Genomic DNA, 24,248 nt, shown 5'->3' with positions numbered 1-24,248 from the left:
CCACCTCGGAACACTTCAACCCCAGGGCATCAATGTGGACTTCACCAGTTTCCTCATTTCCCCTCCCCCCCACCTTACCCAGTTCCAAACTTCCAGCTCAGCACCATCTTCATGACCTGTCCTACCTGCCAATCCTCCTTCCCACCTATCTGCTCCACCTTCCTCTCTGATGTATCATCTTCATCCCCACCCCAATCCACCCATTGTACTCTTTACTAAATTCTCCCACCCTCCTCTCTGACCTATCACCTTCATCTCCACCCTCATTCACCTACTGTACTCTTTGCTACCTTCTCCCCAACCCCGCCCCCCTCTCATTTATCTCTCCACCCTAGAGGCTTCCTGCCTTCTTCCTGGCTTTTGCCTGAAACTTCTGGCCCAGGGGATTTATCTAACCTTATGTTTTTCAAAATTTTCAACTCATCCTCCTTCCTAATATCCACATTTCATAGTGTACCAATCTATTTCACTCTGTCCGCAGAAACGTCAAGGTCCCTCTCAGTAGTGAATATTGAAGCAAAGTATTCATTAAGGATCTCCCCTACTCCCTCCAACTGTAGTTGTAAGTTCCTTGTATGGTCCAGTGAATTTTGATTTCAATTGTTCATTTTGCAAAGTTCATATTCAATATCAATATGTAATTTCCTGTTTGAAACATTCCAGTTGCTGATAGTTTATATGCTCATTTTTTCATCGTCCCTTATGAAACCGTCATATGCTTGTGATAGCCTACATGCTCCGCTGAGTCTTTCTAGAAACATAGATCCATAATCCAACGTTGAGGATTCATCTTTCTGGTTCAAAAGTTTCTCCCAAATTAATTATCTCATGACCATAAATCAATTCAGATTAATTAATTCCAGAAGATTCATTTAGGAAATCTCTGGTAGCAAATAATTAGAAGATCTAATCCTTTGTCCCAACCCTGTGGGTATACATGACAGTAAGTCTTAATCATGATTTTGAAAATCAGATGTTATCTCTCCAAAGCTCCAGTGTTTGCAGATATTACATAGGTGACTTCACCTGTTTTGTACCCAAACAGCTAAAGATTTCCAGCAAAATATTAGATTTAAAGTTAAAACCTTGATCAGACTGTACCTCAATTGGTAATTTATAATGAGTAGAGAACTAAGTAAACTTTTCCACTAGGCTTAAGGTGAGAGGGAAAGATTTAAAAGGGACCTAAGGGGCAACTTTTCCACACAGAGAGCAGTGCATGTATAGAATGAGCTGCCAGAGAGAGTGGTGGTAGTACAATACAACTTTTAAAAGGCTTCTAGATGGGTAAATGAATAGAAAGGGTCTAGAGGGATATGGGCCAAATGGTAGCAAATGGGACCAGATAAGTTTGGGACATCTGATCAGTTTGAACAAGTAGGACCAAAGGGTCTGTTTCTGTGCTGCACAGTTCTATGACTCTACTACTCTATCTGTAATTGTCCTGAAAGGAATAGCTTCTGCGAACAGGATTGTCATACCAATAATTATAAGGATATACTGATGTCCTGCTTGTGTTTTGAGTAATGGGTCCAATACAATTGAATAACACTTGACTAAATGGCACTTCAAAACCTGGAATAGGTTTCAAAGGATTGACATGTTGAGATTTTCCTACCACCTGAAATTTATAGTACTGTACAACATCTTTTATGAAGTCTTGGTCATACAAATTAAGTGTTTATTGATGTCTGCTTTTTCCTTATCCTTACTGGTCCTGCCTTACAAATGTCATGTGTTATCCCCAATATCTCTTTATGATATCTGAGCAGTACCATTATTTTGATGACCAACTGTCCATTCTTCATCTGCAGATCTGTGAGGGTGTCTCTGCGTCCTCATCAAAACCTTTAACGTAATAATTCTCTGGAACTCCGTCAGCTCAAGCCTCAGTGTGAACTGTCTGTGCTAACTTACTTAACTCTGTACTTGCGTCCTGATCCTCAATTAATGAAGGGATGCCACACATTTCTTTTGAATTATGTTCATTCTTAAATAGCCTCAGCTACTCTAACACCTCCTTGTGGTATTACTGTGATCTCTGGTGATTGGCTTTGTTTAGCCATTGCTCTGGGTTACTACACATAATGGAAAAATATCTGGAAACTGTACCTGCAACTGTTTTGTCTCAACTGGAATTTCTGTGATTATCATTCCCCAAAACTGAATCAACTCCATCCATGGGTAATTTCTTAACTATCCTGACTACTACTAGTCCAGACACAAGTCACACTTCAGTTGGATCTTTTACAATGGAAGTAGGAAATGGTCTCCATCTGTCCCCTTTACCTACATTTTGGCTTTCACTGAACTCTTGAGAGGAAAACTAAATACTTCTCCAACACAAGAGTTTAATAAAGCTACAGGCTAGGATGTTTCCTTTGAAGAAAATGGGAATATCTTCTCTTTAGACAAAATCCCTTCGTATCTCTGCACCTATGTACTTATTCTGCATTCACAGCAGTGCTTAGAGTTGTAGCTAAAGCTACGATCGGATCCATGGCCTTATTCTTTTGAGTTTCCTTTTCTGACTCGATTAAGTGAACTCCCATGTATTCCCTCACAACTTCCAACATTCTGAACGAATGGGTCTCACCTTAAAATACCTCAGCTTCTGATTTTCACCACCATCCTCAGTGCTTTCCCTTCTAATCTGAGTTGGAGAACTTGGGGCATTCCTAGTTATCCATTCTTTACCTTGGATTCTTCTCTTCCATTCATTTTCCTATTTTCTATCCCTTTCAAATTTATGAAGGTGACAAAAAAAGGTTTACTTTCTTTCATTTGCTCATTATTGTCAGCCATTATAGCTGCCGAACTAGATGTTGCAACCCTTTGGTCCTCAATGTGCCTTCTTATTATGGAAAACAATGAGTTTTTAAAATTCCTCAATGAAGAATCTCTCTAAGAGTTTCACACGTGGTTGCAGCTTCTAATATTCATGTTCACCTATCAAAATTAATTTGTTTACCCCTTTCGAAATCAACATAGGTTTCCCCAGACCATTTCCTTTATTTCCAAATCCTTTGCCTATCTACCTCAGACATTCAAATAAACCCAAACTAGTTTTACATACAGTGTTATAATACCGAGACATCGCCTCAGACAGTGACATGTAAATTTCCTGTGTTTACCTGTCAACTTACACAGTATGAGCAATGTCCAGTTCCCTTTTGCCCAGTTTGTTGTCTTCTCATTTTCTGAAATAATATAAAGAATGCCTCCATATTCTTTTCCTCAAAATTTAGTAGGGCGTATGGAAACTTAAATATTTCCTTATTTTGATTCAGATTATTCCCACCAAGGCCTACATCAGCATCTGTTTCCTGTTACCATGCCATCATTTTAAGCAGACATATATGTTTCCTTACTTTTTGTTTTGTAATTCCAATTATAGTTCCCTCATTTCTATTTCTTGTACTTTTAGTTTCATTTCCTGTTTTCTTAATCCCTTCTCCCTTTATCTTTCTCCATTCTTTGTTTTTTTCAGCTCTTTGTTTTTTTTCTGTCTTCTCTACTTTTCTCATTCTTTCCTCACGCTCATGTTGTTTTAACTATAACTGGATATCACCTGATTCAGATGTTTCACTACCTGGAGTACTTGGAGTCTCTTGTATTTCCTCTAAACCCAAGTGCTATGCTAGTACTTCAATTATCTCTACCTTCCCAGCTCTGCCAAGGAATGCTACCTACAGGTTACCTGCCAAATCAATCAAGTGGTCTTTGAAAGTTCATTTAACTTTCCATGTCACAACTTTGATACTTGCAGGAAATCCTTTGCTGTTTCCAGTGCCATGTCTTAAATGCCATACATAACCTTACATTTTTCTAAACCTGTATTATTTATTAATACCACACACAAATCCTCATTGTCTTAGTTTTAAATCAAACCAGCTCTGAGACACCCCATTTTGTGATTACTCCCTTAATAGCAAGGTTTAATTTCCAGTGCACTACCATACTGAAGTGTAAGAGTATCGAGAGTCTGAATAGCAAGGCTCAGGACTTGCATGGATACATATGAATTTGAGTGTCCACGAGTTAACAGATGTTTTTCCAAGCAGGACAACATCAGCTCAATGCAGGATTGACATACTCATCTTGAGGTCGACACCTCCATTCTTGTTGAAATCGTGGTCAGTGTGCTAGGAATTCTCTGCTTTTGCAAAACAATTATCTTCTTTGTTGCTCCTGGAATATCTCATTTGTGTCCAGTTGAGCAGAACTGGCTCAAGACTGTGAACTGTACTACCCCTCCCATCGTTATAGAATCATATAGTACAGAAGAGGGCCTTCAGCCCATTGCATCTACACCAATAAAAAACTACTTTAAATCTACATTAGTCCCACTTTCCAGCACTTGGCCTTTAACTTTGAATGTCATGATATTTCAAGTGCTTATCCAAGTACTTTTTAAAGGTTGTGAGGTTTCCCACCTAAACTAACCCCTGGCAATGCATTCCAGCACCCTCCTCCCTCTGGGTGAAAATATTTTTCTTCAAATTCCCTCTAAACCTCTTGCATTTCACACAAAAAGTGTGCCCCCTTGTTACTGACTCTTCAACGAAGGGAACAGCTGTTTTCTATCCAGTGTGTTCATGCCCCTCATAATCTTATACACCTCTATTGGTTCTATCTCAGCCTTCTATGCTCCAAAGTAAACAACCCAACTTCATCCAGTTCCTCTTCATAGCTCCATCCCAGGCAACATCCTTGTGAGTGTCCTCTAAAGCATCTCCAGTGCAATAATTTCCTTTATATGATGTGGAGATGCCCGAGTTGGACTGAGGTGGACAAGGTGAAAAATGAAATGACACCTAGTTATAGTCCAACAGGTTTATTTGAAATTGCAAGCTTTCAGAGCTCCACCTGAGGAAGGAGCACTGCTCCGAAAGCTTGCAATTTCAAATAATCCTGTTGGACTATAACCGGGAGTCATTTGATTTTCGACCATATCCTTCCTATAGTGTGGTGACCAGAACTGCATGTAGTACTCTAGCTTACAGCTCCAATATAACCTCCCCACTCTTGCAATCTGATTGATAAAGACAAATATGCTGCCTTAACTACTCTATTAACCTATTGATTCCTGATGAAGGGTTTTTGGCTGAAACGTCAATTTTCCTGCTCCTCAGATGCTGCCTGACCTGCTGTGCTTTTCCAGCACCACTCTAATCTTGACTCTGATCTCCAGCATTTGCAGTTCTCACTTTCACCTACTCTATTAACCTGCCCTGTTGCCTTCAGTGATTTGTGATCAAGCACAGTAAGATCCTTCTGACCATCTGAGCTTCCTAGTACCTGCCATTCACTGAGAACTCTTATCTGCTCTTGCTGACTTGTGAGATGTGAGTCATCAGATGAAAATGCACTTATCTGTCTCAAGGCTTCCACAATTAGCTTCAATCTATCTTGGTGCATGCTCAGAATGAATCAGTCCCTCTGCCATGTGCAAATAATGTTGCTGAAGGCCCTGGCAGAGATTAAACTAAGAATTATGCAATTTATGATAATGAAAATAGTTATATTTCATTTGTTGCTGAAAATAAATCAGCATGACTGAGTGCTGTAAGACTTGTGGTTTTGCTGATATTTAATTCTGACATCAGATAACTGCGATCCGCCTATCTCCAAAGGCCAGGGATGATGTAACGCTGCTGATCACCACAGTCTCTTCCTGTGTAGTTCCTTTCCAATTTTTCGATCTCTCTTTTATGCTCTGTATGCTCTCTTCACCCACAGCGGTAATGCTAAAATGGAACGCGTTTACTCGACAAATGCAGTGTCTTTGACAACAGTAATGATGGGGAGCAAAATTGAATTTATCTATTGGGGAGGATGAGTGATATATGGATAAATTGAGTTGTGGAAGAGTGTATGGAAACAGAAATGGGGACAAATGCAAGATACACAAAAGTGGCACATGTGGTAACGTAAAGTGAGGGGTGAAATGATAAGCATCGCAAGGTCTAAGTGAATGTACAAATGTACTCACCTTGCTTGTCCTGACTAGGTTACTAATGTGTCTGTGGCACTGAATTCTGAAGTTTGGACAATATTCCTTCTGCTGACTTCCGAGAAAATTTCCAGTTTTGATTTCTGTGTGGCAGCAATAGATTTCTACTGGTCATGGCAGAGAAGTGAATCTCTCTTTGGTTCCTTACAGCAGATCATATGAAGGCATCATTAAAGCAGGGTGCATCCTTCAATCATTTGAATTCCAAATTGAAAGATTTTCCTCAGTTATTTTCAACTCCAAGCTCTTGCTTTATATCTTTGGATTGGCCCTTTTGGCACTGGTATTGAGATTGCATCATGTGGGTCCTCATCATGCTGCTGCTGTACAATTGATATCAACCTGTAAATAAATTTATATTGTGGTGGCTGCATTAAAAAGCCACATACAGATGTGTTGAAATTACTTTTGAGTTTTTAATGCAATTTTGAACCTTGCTCTGCCAATGCATCTCCAAGTCAATATTAATACAAACGTTTCAGGTCAATGACCTTTCATGAGAACAGTTTTGATGAAATATCTTGAAAGGTTAACTCTCTTTCTTTCTCCACAGATGTTGCCAGACTTCCTAAGCATTTTCAGTATTTTTGGTTTATAAATAAGCTAACTACTACTGTTGGCATGACTGAATATTATTTTTAACCCAAAGTGTAAGTTCAGTGTCCATCATGTCGTACATTAAAGCTGTCACTTGTAAACGTGATTGATTTGTGATAGCAGTAAACATTAATGTCATAAATGGTGAGAACAACTGAACATGTTAGCATAAATCTGAGCAAAGGAGGCTAAATATTATAAAGACTACATATTGAATTCAATATCCAAACTCATTAAATCAGATTAACATTTGTTAGCTTTGTTCCTGAATAAACATTTTATCCGACTAGTCCCCAATGATCTGAAATTTCAGTGTTGCAAAGAATAAAGATCATTTATGATTCTTACTTGGATAAATATATTCCATATTCTTTCTTCTGTAAACTTTTGTTGCTTTTCTTTGAGAGAATTAAAGTGCTCACCAAGGGGTGCTCCTTCGATAAGTTCCATAACTATATACAATCGATCATCTAAAAAGTATAGTAAATATGGCAATACTTTTTTGACATAAGCACTGAGTTGTCTTTAGCTTACACTCTATAAATCAAAATGACATGTAACATCTTCTTGTCGGCTTTTGGTGAGAAATTGTCAAAACAAAGGAAAATGAATAGCTGAGGCAATTTTGAAAATGTTCACTCCTGCAGTAATTATCTTACATTTAAGATCATAACATATAGGAGCAGAATTTGGCCATTCAATCATGGCTGATACCTTTCTCAACCTCATTCTCCTGCTTCCTCTCTACAACCCCTACCAATCAGGAACCTATCCACTGCTGTCTTAAATGCACTCAATGATTTGGCCTCTACAGCTTTCTGTGACAATGGGTTCCATAGATTATCCACCCTCTGGCTGAAGAAATTCCTCCTCATCTCAGTTCTAAAGAATCATCTCTTCACTATGAGGTTGTCCTAGTCTCTCCTACTAGTGGAAACATCTTCTCCACGTCCACTCTATCAAGGTCTCTCAGTATTTTCTAAGTTTCAATCAGATCCCTTTCATCCTTCTAAACTCCATTGAGTATAGATGCAGAGTCCTCAACTGCTCTTCATATGACAAGTCCTTAATTCATGGGATCATTCTTGTGAACCTCCTGTGGAGGCCAGCAAATCTTTCATTAGAAATGGGGCCCAAAATTACTTGCAATATTTCAAATGCAGTCTGACAATTCCAAATGAGTTTTATACAGTTTCAGCAGAACATTTCTGTTTGTATTCTAACCCCCAGAAACTCCTGCCATTGCTTCTACACTGCCAGGCTGCTCCCACATATCTTTGTAGGTACCTGAGAGTGAAGCAGGTCAGAGTTATTCTATAGGGAGGTGGAAATATATAAGATAATCAACCAACAATGACAGTAACCTTTTTGTTTGTTAGAATCACACATACCTGAAATGTTGATATAGTGTAGCAGCATGCAAAAATTTAAGCATGATCTAACTTACAGTTTTAGTGCAAACTTGGAGCCAGGCAATCCTGGTTTGAAATCTGAATACTAAAACTACTGTTAACCTTTCATTGTTCCAAGGCAAATAAAACAAGTAATATTTTAAAGGATGTCAGATGAGAGTGCATGCACCATTTGCCACTAGGTGGCAATATTTTACGTTAAACATCTAAAGTTCAAGCACCATATCTAACAGACCTCCATGTCTAATAGAGGATGATTTTCTTCTGTATTCTCTCTTCAAATCCGATTATATTGCTGTCCAGTATCTTAAAATCTACATTTTATTCAGATTTATTTCACTTAAAAGCCTACATTGTTAGAAAGAAGATACAAACTTGTTAGAAGTAAATGAACTAAAATAGTTAATGGTGCATTCATCAAATCAAGTATGGTGCAAAATTATATTGCGCAGTTTACTAGGGCAATTGCCACCTTCAGTGCAAATGTAAACTTTTAAGAATAAATGTGAAAGGCAATGTAATTTAGATGCAAATGTGCAAATTGAATTTTTGGGTGTCAAGTACATTAGAATGCAACATTATGAATACATGAATAAGTACATTCTTATTCCAGCCTTTTTGTTTGTAGGAAAAAAATACTTACTTTCTAAAAAAGTCTTGTAATATTTCACTACATTTGGGTGATGCAGCTGCAAAAATAATATGTTGCATTAAAGGAAATTACTTTAAAATAAACTAGCTTGCAAATTCTTTTGGCACCTTTGATTTGCCAATGGCTTTGCCATAAACTTAAAGTGCAATATTATTCTTGTAGATATGACAAAATGTAGATAAGACAAAGACATTTTTTTTTAAACAAGTGTCAACTTTTTTATGTCACCTGAGGTACAAAAGGTTTTCTGCTATTGACTTACATAACATTTCACGGAAGGTCATCTGCCATTTATGACTGTATTGGTTGAGGGTTAAATGCACAAAATGACAGCAAGCTCTTCAAATCGTGCCTTAGGATCTTTTAAGTCAGGGAAGCATCTGGCCAAGTCAAAATGCAACACCTACAAGCAAACCTGCTAATTTGATGCTGCTTTCAGATGCTACTCATTTGATTCTGCTTACTCATTATCATGGTTCAGGTTCAGAAGCTCCATACAATAATCAAGAATAAAAGGAGGAACTTCACATTAAAATAGAGAGACCAGGTTAGAGATTGGCATTATATTGAGAAGACAGAAGAGCGTACTAGATTTCTTTTTGCTCATGGGATATGAATCTCACTGGCAAAAAGCACCATTTATTGCCCATACCTAATTGCCTTTGAGAAGATGGTGATACGCTGCTTTTATGAATGCCTGCAATATGTCTGAGGTAGACACATCCTCAATACTGTTAGGAAGAGAGATCCAGGTTTTAACAGTGACAGTGAAGCAACAGTGATATGATTCTCTGTCAGGATAAAATGTGACTGGGAGAGAAATTTTCAGATGGTGACGTTTTCATGCATTTGCTCCCTTTTCCGGGTGGTAGTGGTCACAGATGTGTAAGGTGCTGTCAAAGAAAACTTGGCAAGTTGCTGAATTGCACCCTGTAGACGTTACATGCTGCTGCCACTGTGTGCCCATATTGAGAAAGTGAAAGTTGAAGGTAGTGGATCAAGCAGGTTGTTTTGTTCTAGATGGCATCGAGCTTCTTGAGTAGTCAGAACTCGCTCATCCAGCCAAATTCCTGAATTGTGACCCCTAAATGGTGGGCAAGCTTTAGGGAATCAGCAGGAGAGTTAGATGCTGCAGAATTTCTAGTTTCTGATCTGCTCTTGTAGCCACAATATATTTATTGATAGTTCAGTTAATGGTTTCTGGTTAATAGGAATTCCCAAGATGATGATGGTTGGAAATTTAACAATAGCAAAGCTGTTAAATGCCACGCAGAGTTGAGCAGATTTTCTTGTCGCTTGGGACTTGTATGGAATGAATGTTGTTTCCTACCCATTAATTCAAGCCTGACTACATTGCGGGCCTTGCTTCATATGCACATAGACTGTTCCAGTAGCTGGAGTATTGCAGTTGTGCTAAACATTATGCAATCATCAGCGAATATCTCCGCCTTTGATCTAATGACGGAGAGAAAGTCAATGTTGAAGTATCTGAAGATGACTAGGCTAGGACATTACCTTAATGAACTCCTGCAGCTAACATGATTAATCTCCACTAACCAAAACAAGCTACTTTGTACTAAATGTGCCCCCCAATCAGTGAAGATGCCTGAAGTTGACAGCCACTGTTGTCTTCACTGCCATTTGCACAATCTGTTGCAAAGTTCCATCCTTAATCCAACAGGTGGCATAAAGGCTCTTGCATACAGCTCAATTCACTGAACTATTCATGATTTGGAGATGCTGGTGTTGGACTGGGGTGTACTAACTTAAAAATCACACAACACCAGGTTATAGTCCAACAGGTTTAATTGGAAGCACTAGCTTTCGGAGCGCTGCTCCTTCATCAGGTTTATAACCACCTGATGAAGGAGCAGCACTCCGAAAGCTAGTGCTTCCAATTAAACCTGTTGGACTATAACCTGGTGTTGTGTGATTTTTAACTGAAATAATCAGTTTATGAAGATGATGCTAAAACACCTTCTTTATCCTTGTCTCCTTTGCTCTCTTTTTGCGGTCTACACATATCTTTCTTGCCTTTTTTGTTGCTGTACTGCTTCCTCTTTCTCATTGTTTTGAAGTCTGCAGTATAAGAATGCATTCCCGTGATTATCATATAAAAGCAAACTGCTGGAAATTGGAAACAAAATAGAGACTCAGCAGGTCTGACAGCATCTAGGGAGAGATGAACTGTTAACATTTTGAGACCAATGTATTCTGAAGAAGTCACATCAGACTTGAAACATTAACTGTGTTTCTCGCCACAGATGCTGCCAGACCTGCTAAATTTCATAGAATCATATAGTACAGAAAAGGTCCATCAGCCCACCATGTCTGTACTGCCAACATTACGCTAAAACTACGCTAATCCCCTTCCCAGTACTAGGCCCATAGCTTTGAATGTTATGACATTCCAAATACACTTCCATGTACTTTTTAAAGGTTGCAAGGTTATCTGCCTCACCTACCCTTCCAGGCAGTGCATTCGAGGGCATCACCACCTTCTGGGTGAAAGTAGTTTTTCTAAAATCCAGACTAATCCTGTCTTCCATCTTTAAAAGTGTGCACCCTTGATATTGAGCCTTCAACCCAGGGAACAGCTGCTTTCTAACCTCTCTCTCTCCATGCTCTCATAATCTTATACACCTCAATCAGGAACCCCCCCCCCTCCCCCACCCCCCCCCAACGTTCTCTGATCCAAAGAAAATAACCTGAGCTCATCCAATCCAATTTCATAGCAAAATCACTCCATCCCAGACAACATCCTAGTAAATTTTCTTTGCATCCCCTCCAGTGCATTGACATTCTTCCTACTGTGTGATGACCAATACTGCACATAGTACAACAGCTAAGGCAAATACAAAGTCCTGCACGTTTTCAACATAGTCTCTCTGCTCTTATTATCTACGCTTCGACTGATAAGTCAACTGCCTTTATGCCAACTTAACCTGTCCTGCCATCATCAGAAACCTGTAGACAAGGAATCCAGGATTCCTCTGTTCTTTTGAGATTTTCACCATTCATCAAGTACTCTCTTCACTTGTTACTTCTTCCAGAGTGCTTCACCTCTCACTTTTAAGGGCTAAATTTAATTTAATTCTGATCTGCCCATCTGACCATTGCAAATTAAGATCGTCTTCTTCACTGTCAACCACCCTGCTAAGCTTTGTGTCATTCGTAAACTTACTTATCACCACCTAACCCCATATTTTCACCTACATCGTATATATATATATATATTATATATATATCTCATGAATAATAAGGCACCTAGCACTAATCCCTGTGGTATGCTATTGGACACTGGCTACCACCACTCTCTGTCACTCACTGCCAAACCAATCTTGGATCCAATTTGTCAAGTTACACTGGATCTGATGTTTTTTTATCTTCTTTATCAGTCTCCCACAATGAACACTGTCAAAGGCCTTGCTGAAATCCATATAAACTACATCAACTATACTAACCTCAACGACACACTTGGTCACCTCCTCTCAAAACTCAACCAGAATTGTTAGGCATGCCCTCCCCTGACAAAGCCCTGCTGATAATTCCTGAGCAAACCTTGCCTCTACAAATAAAGATCAGTTCTTTCCTTCAGAACTTCCTCTAATAGTTTCCCTTCCACTGATGAGAAACTCATTGGTCTGTAATTCCCAGATGTATCTTTACCACCCTCTTGAAAGATGAAACCACATGAGATCTCCTCCAGTCTTCTGGCACTTTGCCTGTGGCAAGGGAGAAATTAAAAATGTTGGTCGAGGCCTCAGTGATTTCCTCTCTCATCACCCAGGCAGTCTAGGATATAATTCCTCTGGAACTGGAAACTGATTTACTTTTAAGCCCACTGCAATCACCAACACCTCCTTACTCCTTATTTGAATCTCCTCACAGACCATTTTCCTGAATTTTATATTTACATTCTCCTTTGCCTAAATGAAGAGAGATATGAAATATCTAACATTCTACCAATGTCCTCTGGCTCCATGCACAGATTTCTTCCTTAATCCCTAATAGGCCGTAGTCTTTCTTTGTTTATTCTCTGCCTTGATATACTTCTCCCTAATCTTGCCCACCAGTGCTTCTTCATGCCTCATCTTTGCTCTCCTAATTGTTTTCTTAAGTTTCCCCCTTCACTATGGCTTCCATTGAGTTGCTTCCTTTGTTCTTATTATATACTGCTTTTTTCCCCTTTTTATCCAGCTCTGAATATTTCTAGACATCTGGGGTTCTGTGGGCTTGTTGCTCTTACATTTCACCCTAAAGGGAATATGTTGGATCTGTACACTCCCCAATTACAATTACACCCCCTCTGCTCTGCTATAAATTTACCCTCAACTAAATGTTCCCAGTCTACTTTGGCCAGATACTGCCTTGCTTTAAATAAAGTGTGTCTTTCTCCAAGTCAAATATCTTTTGCAGACCATTTTTTTCCTTTTCCATAATAAACTTAAAACCATCACTAAAATGCCCTCCTACCACCGCTTCGAACACCTGCCTGACTTCACTCCCCAAAATTAGGTCCAGCACTGCACCATTCTCTGAAACTCAACATGACTGAACTCCTTCTGTCTCGGTTCCTTTTTTAAGTTATACTGTGTCACTACTGCATTGATGCATTGTGTCCCCTGCTCCCACCTAACTAGTTAAACTCCTCCTCATAGCACTAGCCAAAACCCTTCTGTAAGGTTGTTGGTCCCATTCGGGTTCAGGTGCAGACTGTCACATTTGTAGAGGTCCCATCTTCCCTAGAAATGGTCCCAATGGTCTGGGAATCAAATACTTTTCTTCCTATTTCAATTCTTGAACTAAGCATTCATCTGCTGTTTTGTCTATTTCTGTACTCACTAGCACGTGGAACCAGGAGTTCAGAGATTACAACCTTCGAGATCCTGCTTTTTAATCTTCTGCCTACCAGTCTTAACTCTTGATGTAAGCCCTCATCCCTCATTCTAAGTATAATTGGTTGTACCATAATCTCTGCCTCATCATCCTCCCTCTTCAAGATGCCCTGTAGCTGCTCAGTGACTTCCTTGACCTTGACAACAGGGAAGCAACACACCATTCTGGAGACCCTCCTGCAGCCATAGAAACACCCCTCTGTTCCCCGAACTAATGAATCCCCTATTACTATTGCTCCACTTTTCATCTTACCCGCTTCTGTATAGTCACACACCGTATGCTATCTTTTTAAAAATTTATTCATTTTGGAATATGGGCATCGCTGGTTGGCCAGTATTTGTTGTCCACATCCCTATTTGCCCTTGAGAAGATGGTAGTGAGGTGCCTTCTTGAACTGCTGCAGTCCACTTCCTGTGGGTTTACCCACAATGCCATTAGGGAGGGAATTCCAGGATTTTGACCCAGCAACAGTGAAGGAACAATGATATATTTCCAAGTAAGGATGATGAGTGACTTGGAGGGGAATTTGAAAGTAGTGGTGTTCCCATGTGCCTGTTGTCCTTGTCCTTCTAGAAGGAAGTGGGTTTGGAAGGTGCTGTCTGAGGATCTTTGGTGAATTTCTGCAGCACAATTTGTAGATAGTATACATACTGCTACTGACCATCGGTGGTGAAAGGGTGGATGCTTGTGGAAGTAGTGCCAATCAAATGGGCTGCTTTGTCCTGGATGTTATCAAGCTTTTTGAGTGTTGTTGAGGCTGCACTCATCCAGGCAAGTTGGGAGTATTCCACCTCACTCCTGACTTGTGCCATGTAGATGGTGGAAAGTTTTCAAGAATCAGGAGGTGAGTTACTCGCTGCAGTATTCTTAGCTTCTGACTTGGTCTTGTAGCTACTTTCTGCAGTCTCTTTAGGAAACAGTAGCCTCATCAGCTTTCAAAATGGAAAACCAATTCATGAGTGGGACCCCAGGGAACTCTTGCGCTGCCTTTTTTCATTCAGTCCCTTGATCTGTGATGTGACCACCTCAGTGTCTCCAGGTGCTGCTTGAGTTCTGAAACCAGCATTTCTTCAGCATTTTCTGCTTTGTTTTTGTTCTTATGATTCTCAAAAAGTACAAAAGTGAATCCTTGAAACTGTTTCTGAAACAAACTCGTTCTAAAATATTTTAATACCAATATGGGAAAGCCACTTCTCAACATAGACTATCAGGATTTGTTTGGTGGCATCAGAAATTGAGGATTCAGAAACCTGCAGATACAAAGTTCATGAAAACCCTATGATTCAGGTGGAAATTCTAAATAACATGTTAAAATAACTCCTGCATTTTTTTTTCAGATAATTGCCTAGGATGCCCAAAACTAATATGGTGTTAGGAATACTTTGTCATGTTGCAGAAGTGCACAATTTTGTTTTGGTTTATGTTTGACCTGAAAAATGTCCAACTCTCCATCCCTCCGGCTTCAAACTAAGTATCAAAAGTGCCAAATCTCTTTGCTTGAATAAAGCCTAATATTTTACTCTTCACCTTCTTAGGCAGCCTTTGAGATCAAGGACAATTTGCAATACTCTGGGGTTGTGGGTCCCAGGTGATTAAATAGTCCAAAGTTGGATATGTATACCCTGCCACAGGTGGGGCTGGTGGTGCTTCATGTGAAGGGTGGGTGGTATGCTTGGGTCTTCACAGGCTCCTTCTGCTGTTTATACTTGGCCTACACTTGGGCTTGTCAGAGATGCTTAAAATGGTTGCCACCTTTGCAGATGCTTCTTCTCCAGTTTGGGTGGTCTTGAGCAAGAGATTCCCGTGAGTCGGTGGGCTGTTGCATTTTTTAAGAAGCTTTGAGGATGTCCTTGAATCATTTCCTCTGCCTTCCTGATAACCACTTAAAATGACAAAGTTCAGAATAGAGAGCTAATTTTGGGATTTTTTTGTGAGGCATGCTCAATTGATTGAGTGTAACTAGTATCTTGTTACTGGCCTGAGAGAGGAATGATACTGATGGAACATTTATGCTGCCACTGGATTTTCAGAAAATTTCAGAGGTATCATTGGTGATAATTTGCTTGAGATTTGAGGTGTCTGCTGTACGTTGTCTACATCTCCAATACATACAGTCTGCCCTACAGACTATGAGCTTGGCTAAGGTTTGAGGTCTTTTCAATCAAATTCTCTGTTCCTCAGATAGCCAAAGAGCGCTCTAGAGATGAAGTTAAATTTCATTGTTGGTGCTTGTCCTTACTGAAATGAGGCTCCTACTGTATGAAAACTGATCCATGTTGTTCAGTGGTTCACATTTGGAGTGGCCGGACAATGTTGCCCAGCAGGCTTGATCTTTTGTCTTCTGAAGGTTTAACTTGAAGCCCATTATCTTATACAGCTTCATGATTGCACTGATGATGGTTTAAAGCTCAGCCTTCTATGCAGCTTATGTACAAGTGTTGTATAAGTACTGCAGCTCGATGTCAGAGGTTTGGGTTGTTTTGATTCTGGACTGGAAATGATGCAGGCTGAGTAGTTTTCTCCACATCCTGTAGCACGCTCCATCCAGTGTGAAGCTTCGTGGAAATGGGGTGGAGTGTTCCAGATCAGGACTATGGAAAAAAGCATTGGTGCAATGATGGGGATAGCCTGTAGCAGATCTAATGGTGAGGATCACCATGCAACAGAGGGATGATGCCAGCATCCGAATTTGAGGGTGCTGCATAAACCTTCTCAGTTAACAGTCAAAGGGTATTATTACGGTCAAATAAAGTAATGTATTGAGGTTGCTGCTGCTCTCTGCACTTTTCTCAAGACTTGGCTTGCTGTGAAGATCATATCCACTATTCCTCTGAATGAACAGAATTTGCACTGTTACTCTGAAAGAAGAGATGATTGAGATGGATTCTTGTGGTGGATAGCAGGAGTGATATCGTATTCAGTCTTTCTTGAAGTTAGTCACAATAACAGTCTCTTGGAGAACATTTAGCATACTCTGCACCTTCCAGATGAGGGAAATGCAGTTATGTATTATGCCAAGAATGCTCCTCCTTTATTTCAGCATTCCAGTGTTTATTTCATCAACATTGATGATCTTGTTAGTTCTCAACTGTCAGAATGGCCTTTTCAACTTAATTTCAGGCTGAGATTGTGCTGAGATGGTTTGGGGCGCCATGTTGTGGGATGAGGCTCAGAGCACTCATGCTAATGACTGGGTTTAGTTCAGGAAGCTCATCAAAGTACTCCTGCTAACAGCGCTAACTGCCTCCTCATCATTGATAAGTGCCACACTGATCTTAGCTCACAGTACAATTGGGCTTTGGGTGCTTTGGCTATAGATGGCCTTGAATACACTGACTGATCCATGGCAGCTGGCAAGTTGCTGAATTTCCTGAGGTTTTTCCATCCAACATCTGTTCTCACGGCCATGATATTTTGTTAAACTGCGGCTTTCATGTGTATGTAGACCTGCTTCCTTTCCCTTAATGTTTAGTTGTGCTTCTAGATCATGAGTATCTTAAATGTGTGATTTTCTGGATCTCCAGATTGTTCTTGGACTGTTTTAAAGGCGGTAGCAGACTGGATTAGACAATGATTGGTCCAGCAGTCAGCAGCTGTTGTTGATGATGAGGACATCCTTACAGTCTCTTGCTTGATGTAGTGAAGGAAGTGACAATGACTGAAGCAAGGGTATTGCCATGAGGTCTTGTATTTGCATCTCTAAGATGAAAGGGTGTTCAATATGAACAGATCATGTTCTGGGAACATAAACCCACATCCACCAATTCACTCATCCTTGCTTGATGAGCAATTATACACCAACTAAATATTCATTCCCTCTTCTGACCTAATCAATTGCATAACCAGTATGCTGAAAGAAGTTAGGGAAGAAATTGCAAGGCCTCTGGCAAAGATATTTGTATCATCTACAGCTGTAGGTGAGGTGCTCTAAGATTGGAAGGTGGCTAATGCCGTGCCTTTACTAAAGAAAGGCTGCAAAGTGAAGCCTGGGAATGATAAATCTGTGAGTCTGACATCAGTGGTAGATAGTTGTTGGACGGGTTTCTGAGAGATAGGATTTACATGTATTTGAAGAAGCAAGTACTGTTTAGGGATAGTCAGCATGGCTTTGAACGTGGGAAATAGTTTCTCGCAAACTTGATAGAGTTTTTTGAGGACATAACCAAAAAGGTTGATTGAAGGCAGAGCGGTAGGCATTGTCTAATGGACTTTAGTAAAGCCTTTGACAAACTGGATGTTTAAGAAGGAAATTGGAGGGAAAGTTAGAACAAGAGAAGTCAAGAAAGACAACTGTATCAATGAAGCAGAAAACTCAGAAAGGGATCATGCTGTAAGGTTGAGTGAAATAGGAGTTGATAGGAAGGGTGAGGGCAGTAACAAATTAAAAATACTATACATGAATGCACAAAGCATTAGAAATAAGATGGATGAGCATGAGGCTCTTTTGGAAATTGACAGATACGATATTGTGGGGATAACTGAGACATGGCTTCAAGTGGACAGGGCCTGGGAAATGAATATTCAAGGCTACATGTGCTATCGTAAGGACAGACTGACGGGCAGAGGGGGTGGGGTGGCCATGTTGGTAAGGGATGATATTCAGTCCCTTGCGCGGGGGGACCTAGAATCAGGGGATGTAGAGTCAGTGTGGATAGAGCTGAGAAATACTCAGGGTAAAAAGACCCTCTTGGGAGTTATCTACAGGCCCCCAAACAGTAGTCTGGATGTTGGATGTAAGTTAAATCAGGAGCTGAAATTGGCCTGTCACAAAGATGTTACTACAGTTGTTATGGGGGATTTCAACATGCAGGTAGACTGGGAGAATCAGGTACTGGACCTCAGGAAAGAGGCTTTGTGGAGTGCCTTAGAGATGGATTCTTAGAACAGCTGGTGCTGGAGCCGACCATGGAGAAGGCAATTCTGGATCTGGTATTGTGCAACGAACCAGAATTGGTCAGGGACCTCGAAGTGAGGGAGCCATTGGGAAGTAGATAAGCTTCAATCTGCAATTTGAGAGAGAGAGGGTGCAATCAGAAGAGACAATATTTCTGTTGAATAAAGGGAACTATGGAGCTATGAGGGAGGAGCTGGCCAAAGTTCAATGGTGCAATACCTTAGCAGGGATGACAGTGGAGGAACAATGGCAGATATTTCTGTGTACAATGCACCATTCCAAAAAGGAAGAAAGATCCTAGGAGGAGGCATGGGTGGCCCGTGGCTGACAAGGGAAGTTAAGAAATATATAAAGTTAAAAGAGAAAAAGTATAACATAGCAAAGATAAGTGGAAAAACGGAGGACTGGGAAGCTTTTAAAGAACAACAGAGGATTACTAAGAAGGAAATACGCAGAGAAAAAATGAGGTATGAAGGTAAACTGGCCAGTAATATAAAGGAGGATAGTAAAAGTTTTTTTAGGTATGTGAATGGCAAAAGAATGGTTAAGACTAAAATTGGGCCCTTGAAGACAGAAATAGGGGAATATATTACGGGGAACAAAGAAATGGCAGAAGAATTGAATTGGTACTTCAGATCTGTGTTCACTGGGGAAGACACAAGCAATCGCCCTGAGGTAACAGTGGCTGAAGGACCTGAACTTAAGGGAATTTATATTTGCCAGGAATTGGTGTTGGAGAGACTGTTAGGTCTGAAGGTTGATAAGTCCCCGGGGCCTGATGGTCTACATCCCAGGGTACTGAAGGAGGTGGCTCGAGAAATCGTGGATGCGTTGGTGATTATTTTCCACAGTTCGATAGATTCGGGATCAGTTCCTGCGGATTGGAGAGTGGCTAATGTTGTACCACTTTTTAAGAAAGGTGGGAGAGAGAAGGCAGGAAATTATAGACCAGTTAGTCTGACCTCAGTGGTGGGAAAGATGCAGGATCTGTTATAAAGGATGAAATTACGACACATCTGGATAGTAGTAACAGGATAGGTCAGAGTCAACATGGATTTATGAAGGGGAAATCATGCTTGACTAATCTTCTGGAATTTTTTGAGGATGTAACTCTGAAGATGGATGAGGGAGATCCAGTAGATGTATTGCACCTGGACTTTCAGAAAGCTTTTAATAAAGTCCCACATAGGAGGTTAGTGAGCAAAATTAGGGCACATGGTATTGGGGGCAAAGTACTAACTTGGATTGAAAGTTGGTTGGCTGATAGGAAACAAAGAGTAGTGATAAACGGCTCCATTTTGGAATGACAGGCAGTGACCAGTGGGGTACTGCAGGGATCAGTGCTGGGATCTCAGCTTTTTGAAATATATGTTAATGATATAGAAGATGGTATTAGTAATAACATTAGCAAATTTGCCAGTGATACTAAGCTGGGTGGCAGGGTGAAATGTGAGGAGGATTTTAGGAGATTACAGGGTGACCTGGGCATGTTAGGTGGGTGGTCACATGCAATGGCAGATGCAGTTTAATGTGGATAAATGTATGGTTATCCACTTTGGTGGCAAGAACAGGAAGGCAGATTACTACCTAAATGGAATCAATTTAGGCAAAGGGGCAGTACAGAGAGATCTGGGTGTTCTTGTACACCAGTCAATGAAGATAAGCACGCAGGTACAGGAGATAGTGAAGAAGGCTAATAGCATGCTGGCCTTCATAACAAGAGGGATTGAGTATAGAAGCAAAGAGGTTCTTCTGCAGCTGTACAGGGCCCTGGTGAGACCACACCTGGAGTACTGTGTGCAGTTCTGGTCTCCAAATTTGAGGAAAGACATTCTGGCTATTGAGGGAGTGCAGCGTAGGTTCACGAGGTCAATTCCTGGAATGGCGGGATTACCTTACAATGAAAGACTGGAGCGACTGGGCTTGTATACCCTTGAGTTTAGAAGACTGAGAGGGGATCTGAATGCGACATATAAGATCATTAAAGGATTGGATACTTTGGAGGCAGGAAACATGTTTCCACTAATGGGTGAGTGCCAAACCAAAGGACACAGCTTAAAAATACGGGGTAGACCATTTAGGACAGAGATGAGGAGAAACTTCTTCACCCAGAGAGTGGTGGCTGTGTGGAATGCTCTGCCTCAAAGGACAGTGGAGGCCCAGTCTCTGGATTCATTTAAGAAAGAGTTGGATAGGGCTCTCAAGGATTGTGGAATCAAGGGTTATGGAGATAAGGCAGGAACAGGATACTGATTAAGGATGATCAGCCATGATCATATTGAATGGTGGTGCAGGCTCGAAGGGCAGAATGGCCTACCCCTGCACCTATTGTCTATTGTCTGTTGACAAGGTTCTGCAATGATAGCCTAATTAGTAAAGTTATATCACCATGGATTCGTGGTGAGCTTGCGAATTGAGTAGAACATTGAATTGATGCTAGGAGACAGGGGTAGTGGTGGAGGGTTATTTTTCAGACTGGAGACTTGTGACCAGTGGTGTTCTGCAGGGATCAGTGCTGGGTCCACCTTTGTTTGTCATTTATATAAACAATTTGAATGAAAATTTAGGAGGCATGGTTAGTACGTTTGCGGATGACACCCAAATTGGTGGTATAGTCGACAGTGAAGGTTACAAATAAATCTTGATCAATTAGGCAAATGTGTGGAGGAGTGGCAGTTGGAGATTAATTTGGATAAAACAAGGGCAGGACTTACACAGTTAATGGCAGGACTGTGGGTAGTGTAGTCGAACTGAAAGACCTATCGGTTCAGGTACATAGTTGTTTGAAAGTTGCATCACAGATTGACAGGGTGGTTAAGAAGGCATTTAGCCTTCACTATTCAGACCGTTGAGTATAGAAATTGTCATGTTGAGGTTGTACAGAACACTAGTGTGGCCACTTTTGGAGTACTATATTCAGTTCTGATTGCCCTGCTAAAGGAAGGATATTATTAAATTGGAGAGGGTTCAGAAAAGATTACCATGATGTTGCCAGGACTGGAGGGTTAAGTAGGAGAAAGTGAGGACTGCAGATGCTGGATATCAGAGTCAAAACGTGTGGAACTGGAAAAGCACAGCAGGTCAGTCAGAATCCGAGGAGCAGGAGAGTTGACATTTCAAGCATAAGCCCTTCATCAGGAATGTCGGGGGGAGGGGGAGAGGCAAGAGGACTGAGAGACAAAGGGGAGGGAGCTGTAGCTGGGGAGAAAGTAGCTAGGAAGATGATAGGTAGATGAAGCTGGTGGATAATGGTGATAGGTCAGAGCGGAGGTGGAGCCGATAGGTGGGAAGGAAGATGCACCGGTAGGACAGTTCAAGAGGGCGATGCCGAATTGGAGGGTGTGATCTGGGATAAGGTGGGGAAACGTGAAATGAGAAGCTAGTGAAATTGACATTGATTCCGTTTGGTTGGAGGTTCACAAGACGGAAGATGAGGTGTTCTTCCTCCAGGCATTGGGAGGCCCAGGACTTTCATGTCCTTGGCGGAGCGGGAGAGGGAGTTGAAGTGATCAGTCACTGGGTGGTGGGACTGTTTAGTGCATGTGTCCCAGAGATGTTCTCTGAAATGTTCCGCAGGTTGGCGTCCTGTTTCCCCAATGTAGAGGTGACCACATCGAGAGCAACAGACACAGTAGTTGAGGTGTTTGGAGGCACAGGAAAATCTCTGCTGGATGTGAAAGGATTCTTTGGGGCCTTGGATGGAGGTGTGGCCGCAGGTTTTATACTCTTGTGGTGGCAAGGAAAGGTGCTTGGTATGGAGGTTGGGTTGGTGTGGGGCATGGACCTAACGAATAGTCACAGAGGGAATGGTCTCTGCAGAATGCTCGCTGAGGGAATGGTGAGTTATAAGGAAAGGCTGGGGTGTTTTTCACTGTAGAATAGGAGACTGAGAGGTGACCTTTTAGAGGTTTATAAAATCATGACGGGCATAGATAAGGTGAATAGTGAAGATATTTTTCCTCAGATCAAAACTAAGGGGCATATTTTTAAGGTGAGAGGAGAGTGATTTAAAAAGGACCTGAGAAGCAACCTTTTCATACGTGGAAAGAACTGCCAGAAGAAGTGGTAGATGCAGGACCCGTTACAACATTTAAAAGATATTTGGACAGATAAATGAGGAGAAAAGATCTAGAGGGATATGGGCCAATTGTAGGCAAGTGGAACTAGTTTAGTTGAGGAAACTTGGTTGGCATGGATGAGTTGGACCAAAGGGTCTGTTTCCATGCTATATGATTCTATGACTACGCTGATGCCCCATGACAATGGTGCATGCCATCTGCAAGATGCTCACCAATACTGGTTTAACAGTGCCTCCCATATCTGTTATGTCTACCACGTAAAAGGGTACAGGTAAAGGGCAATGAGAAAACCGTCTGCAGATTGTAATGTATGTTATGTGTAGCCTAACTTGAACATATATTGCTATACTTTCATTATTGCTGGTAAAAATCATAAAACTCCTTCAGTAATGTTTTGGGTGTAACTTTGTGATGTACTGCAGCAGGTCACAAAGTAGGCTCAAACCCCCAACTCAATGGCAACTGGCAGTAATGTCATCAATGTCCACAATGCCGATCAATATCCACAACACAATGAATGATAAAAGATTAATATTATAAATACAAGAAACAAACGTGTTCATTTCACTTGTATGATAATTAAACCGGTGTAATTCTCTACACGTTGATGCATTCTAACTAGAAACCTCCACAAAATGACATTCTCAAATTATTATAAATACACAGTTCACTCAAAAAGATTAATAATTTTATAATGTACTGTTTACATGAAACAAGAGCAGCCATTATATTTCTTCTCAGGAAGGACAAATAAAATGCACCTGTTCTCGAATTATTGTGAGTTCAGACACAATTTTCTCTACACTGCTGTCACGGTCTTTTTTGTCTTTTCCAAAAGCTGGGTTGTGCAAATTAACTTCTTTCATTGCTAGCAGATTCTGTCCACTGTATTTCCTAACCTGTAGATTCAAGAAGAGATCTAAAGTATACACTTAATCTGTCTGTTGTAGAAAGCTAACAAAATATTACAATAAAAAGAAAGGCTTACCTTACAAACATTACCAAATGCTCCACTCCCAAGATAGTCTAAAATGGCATAATTACCAATAAACTTTGTTGGGGCTTTATTTTGGTTAACTCCTTCTATATTTTCAGTGATTTGTTTTAGTTCATCTGTCTAGATAGAAAACCATAATACAAGTTACAGATGTTCGATGGAGAAAAAGAACCTTGAAGATAGATTAGTTGAATTAGAGTTCATCACTTACAGTTAAAGAGTTCAACTTAGTTACCAAGTTTTCATATGCACGGATGTCACGGACATAATGTCCAACATCAATGAACATCTCAAACATGTCAGGAGGAAATAGCCTGCATTTAAGAAATCTCAGTGTCAGTAAATCACAGAAGTTTTGACATTAAAAGACGTGAAACAAACTTATAGGGTAGGAAAAGTAAGTACATTTTTTCTGCACAGAATTAAATCCATGGAGATATTCTTGTATAGAAGCATATAAAATAGGAGCAGGGATAGGTCATTCGGCCCTTCGAGCCTGTTCCACCATTCAATATGATCATGGCTGATCATCCAACTCAGTACCATGTACCCACTTTCTGCCCATACTCCTGAATCCCTTTAGCTCGAAGAACTTTATTTAAAACTTTCTTGAAAATCTTCTATGTTTTAGCTTGAACCATGTTCTGTGGTGCAGAATTCAGGCTCACCATTTTCTGGGTGAAGAAATTTATCTTCATCTCA

At 40.6% G+C, this 24,248-nt stretch overlaps 1 protein-coding gene across 1 annotated transcript in view; it reads right to left on the bottom strand.

The window, feature by feature from the left end:
• nek10 (NIMA-related kinase 10) overlaps positions 1 to 24,248 on the bottom strand; it is a 246,957-nt gene that overhangs the window by 94,748 nt on the left and 127,961 nt on the right. Inside the window, exons 17-21 of the mRNA XM_060825301.1 lie at positions 23,758 to 23,860; positions 23,538 to 23,666; positions 23,311 to 23,448; positions 8,669 to 8,714; positions 6,962 to 7,083 (exon numbers count right to left, since the gene is read on the bottom strand). Coding sequence (XP_060681284.1) covers positions 6,962 to 7,083; positions 8,669 to 8,714; positions 23,311 to 23,448; positions 23,538 to 23,666; positions 23,758 to 23,860 — 538 coding nt within the window. The remainder of the gene's footprint in view (positions 1 to 6,961; positions 7,084 to 8,668; positions 8,715 to 23,310; positions 23,449 to 23,537; positions 23,667 to 23,757; positions 23,861 to 24,248) is intronic.

Source organism: Hemiscyllium ocellatum, chromosome 5, assembly GCF_020745735.1.
Source record: "Hemiscyllium ocellatum isolate sHemOce1 chromosome 5, sHemOce1.pat.X.cur, whole genome shotgun sequence".
NCBI lineage: Eukaryota > Metazoa > Chordata > Chondrichthyes > Orectolobiformes > Hemiscylliidae > Hemiscyllium > Hemiscyllium ocellatum.
This window is presented reverse-complemented; position numbering and strand designations above follow the sequence as displayed.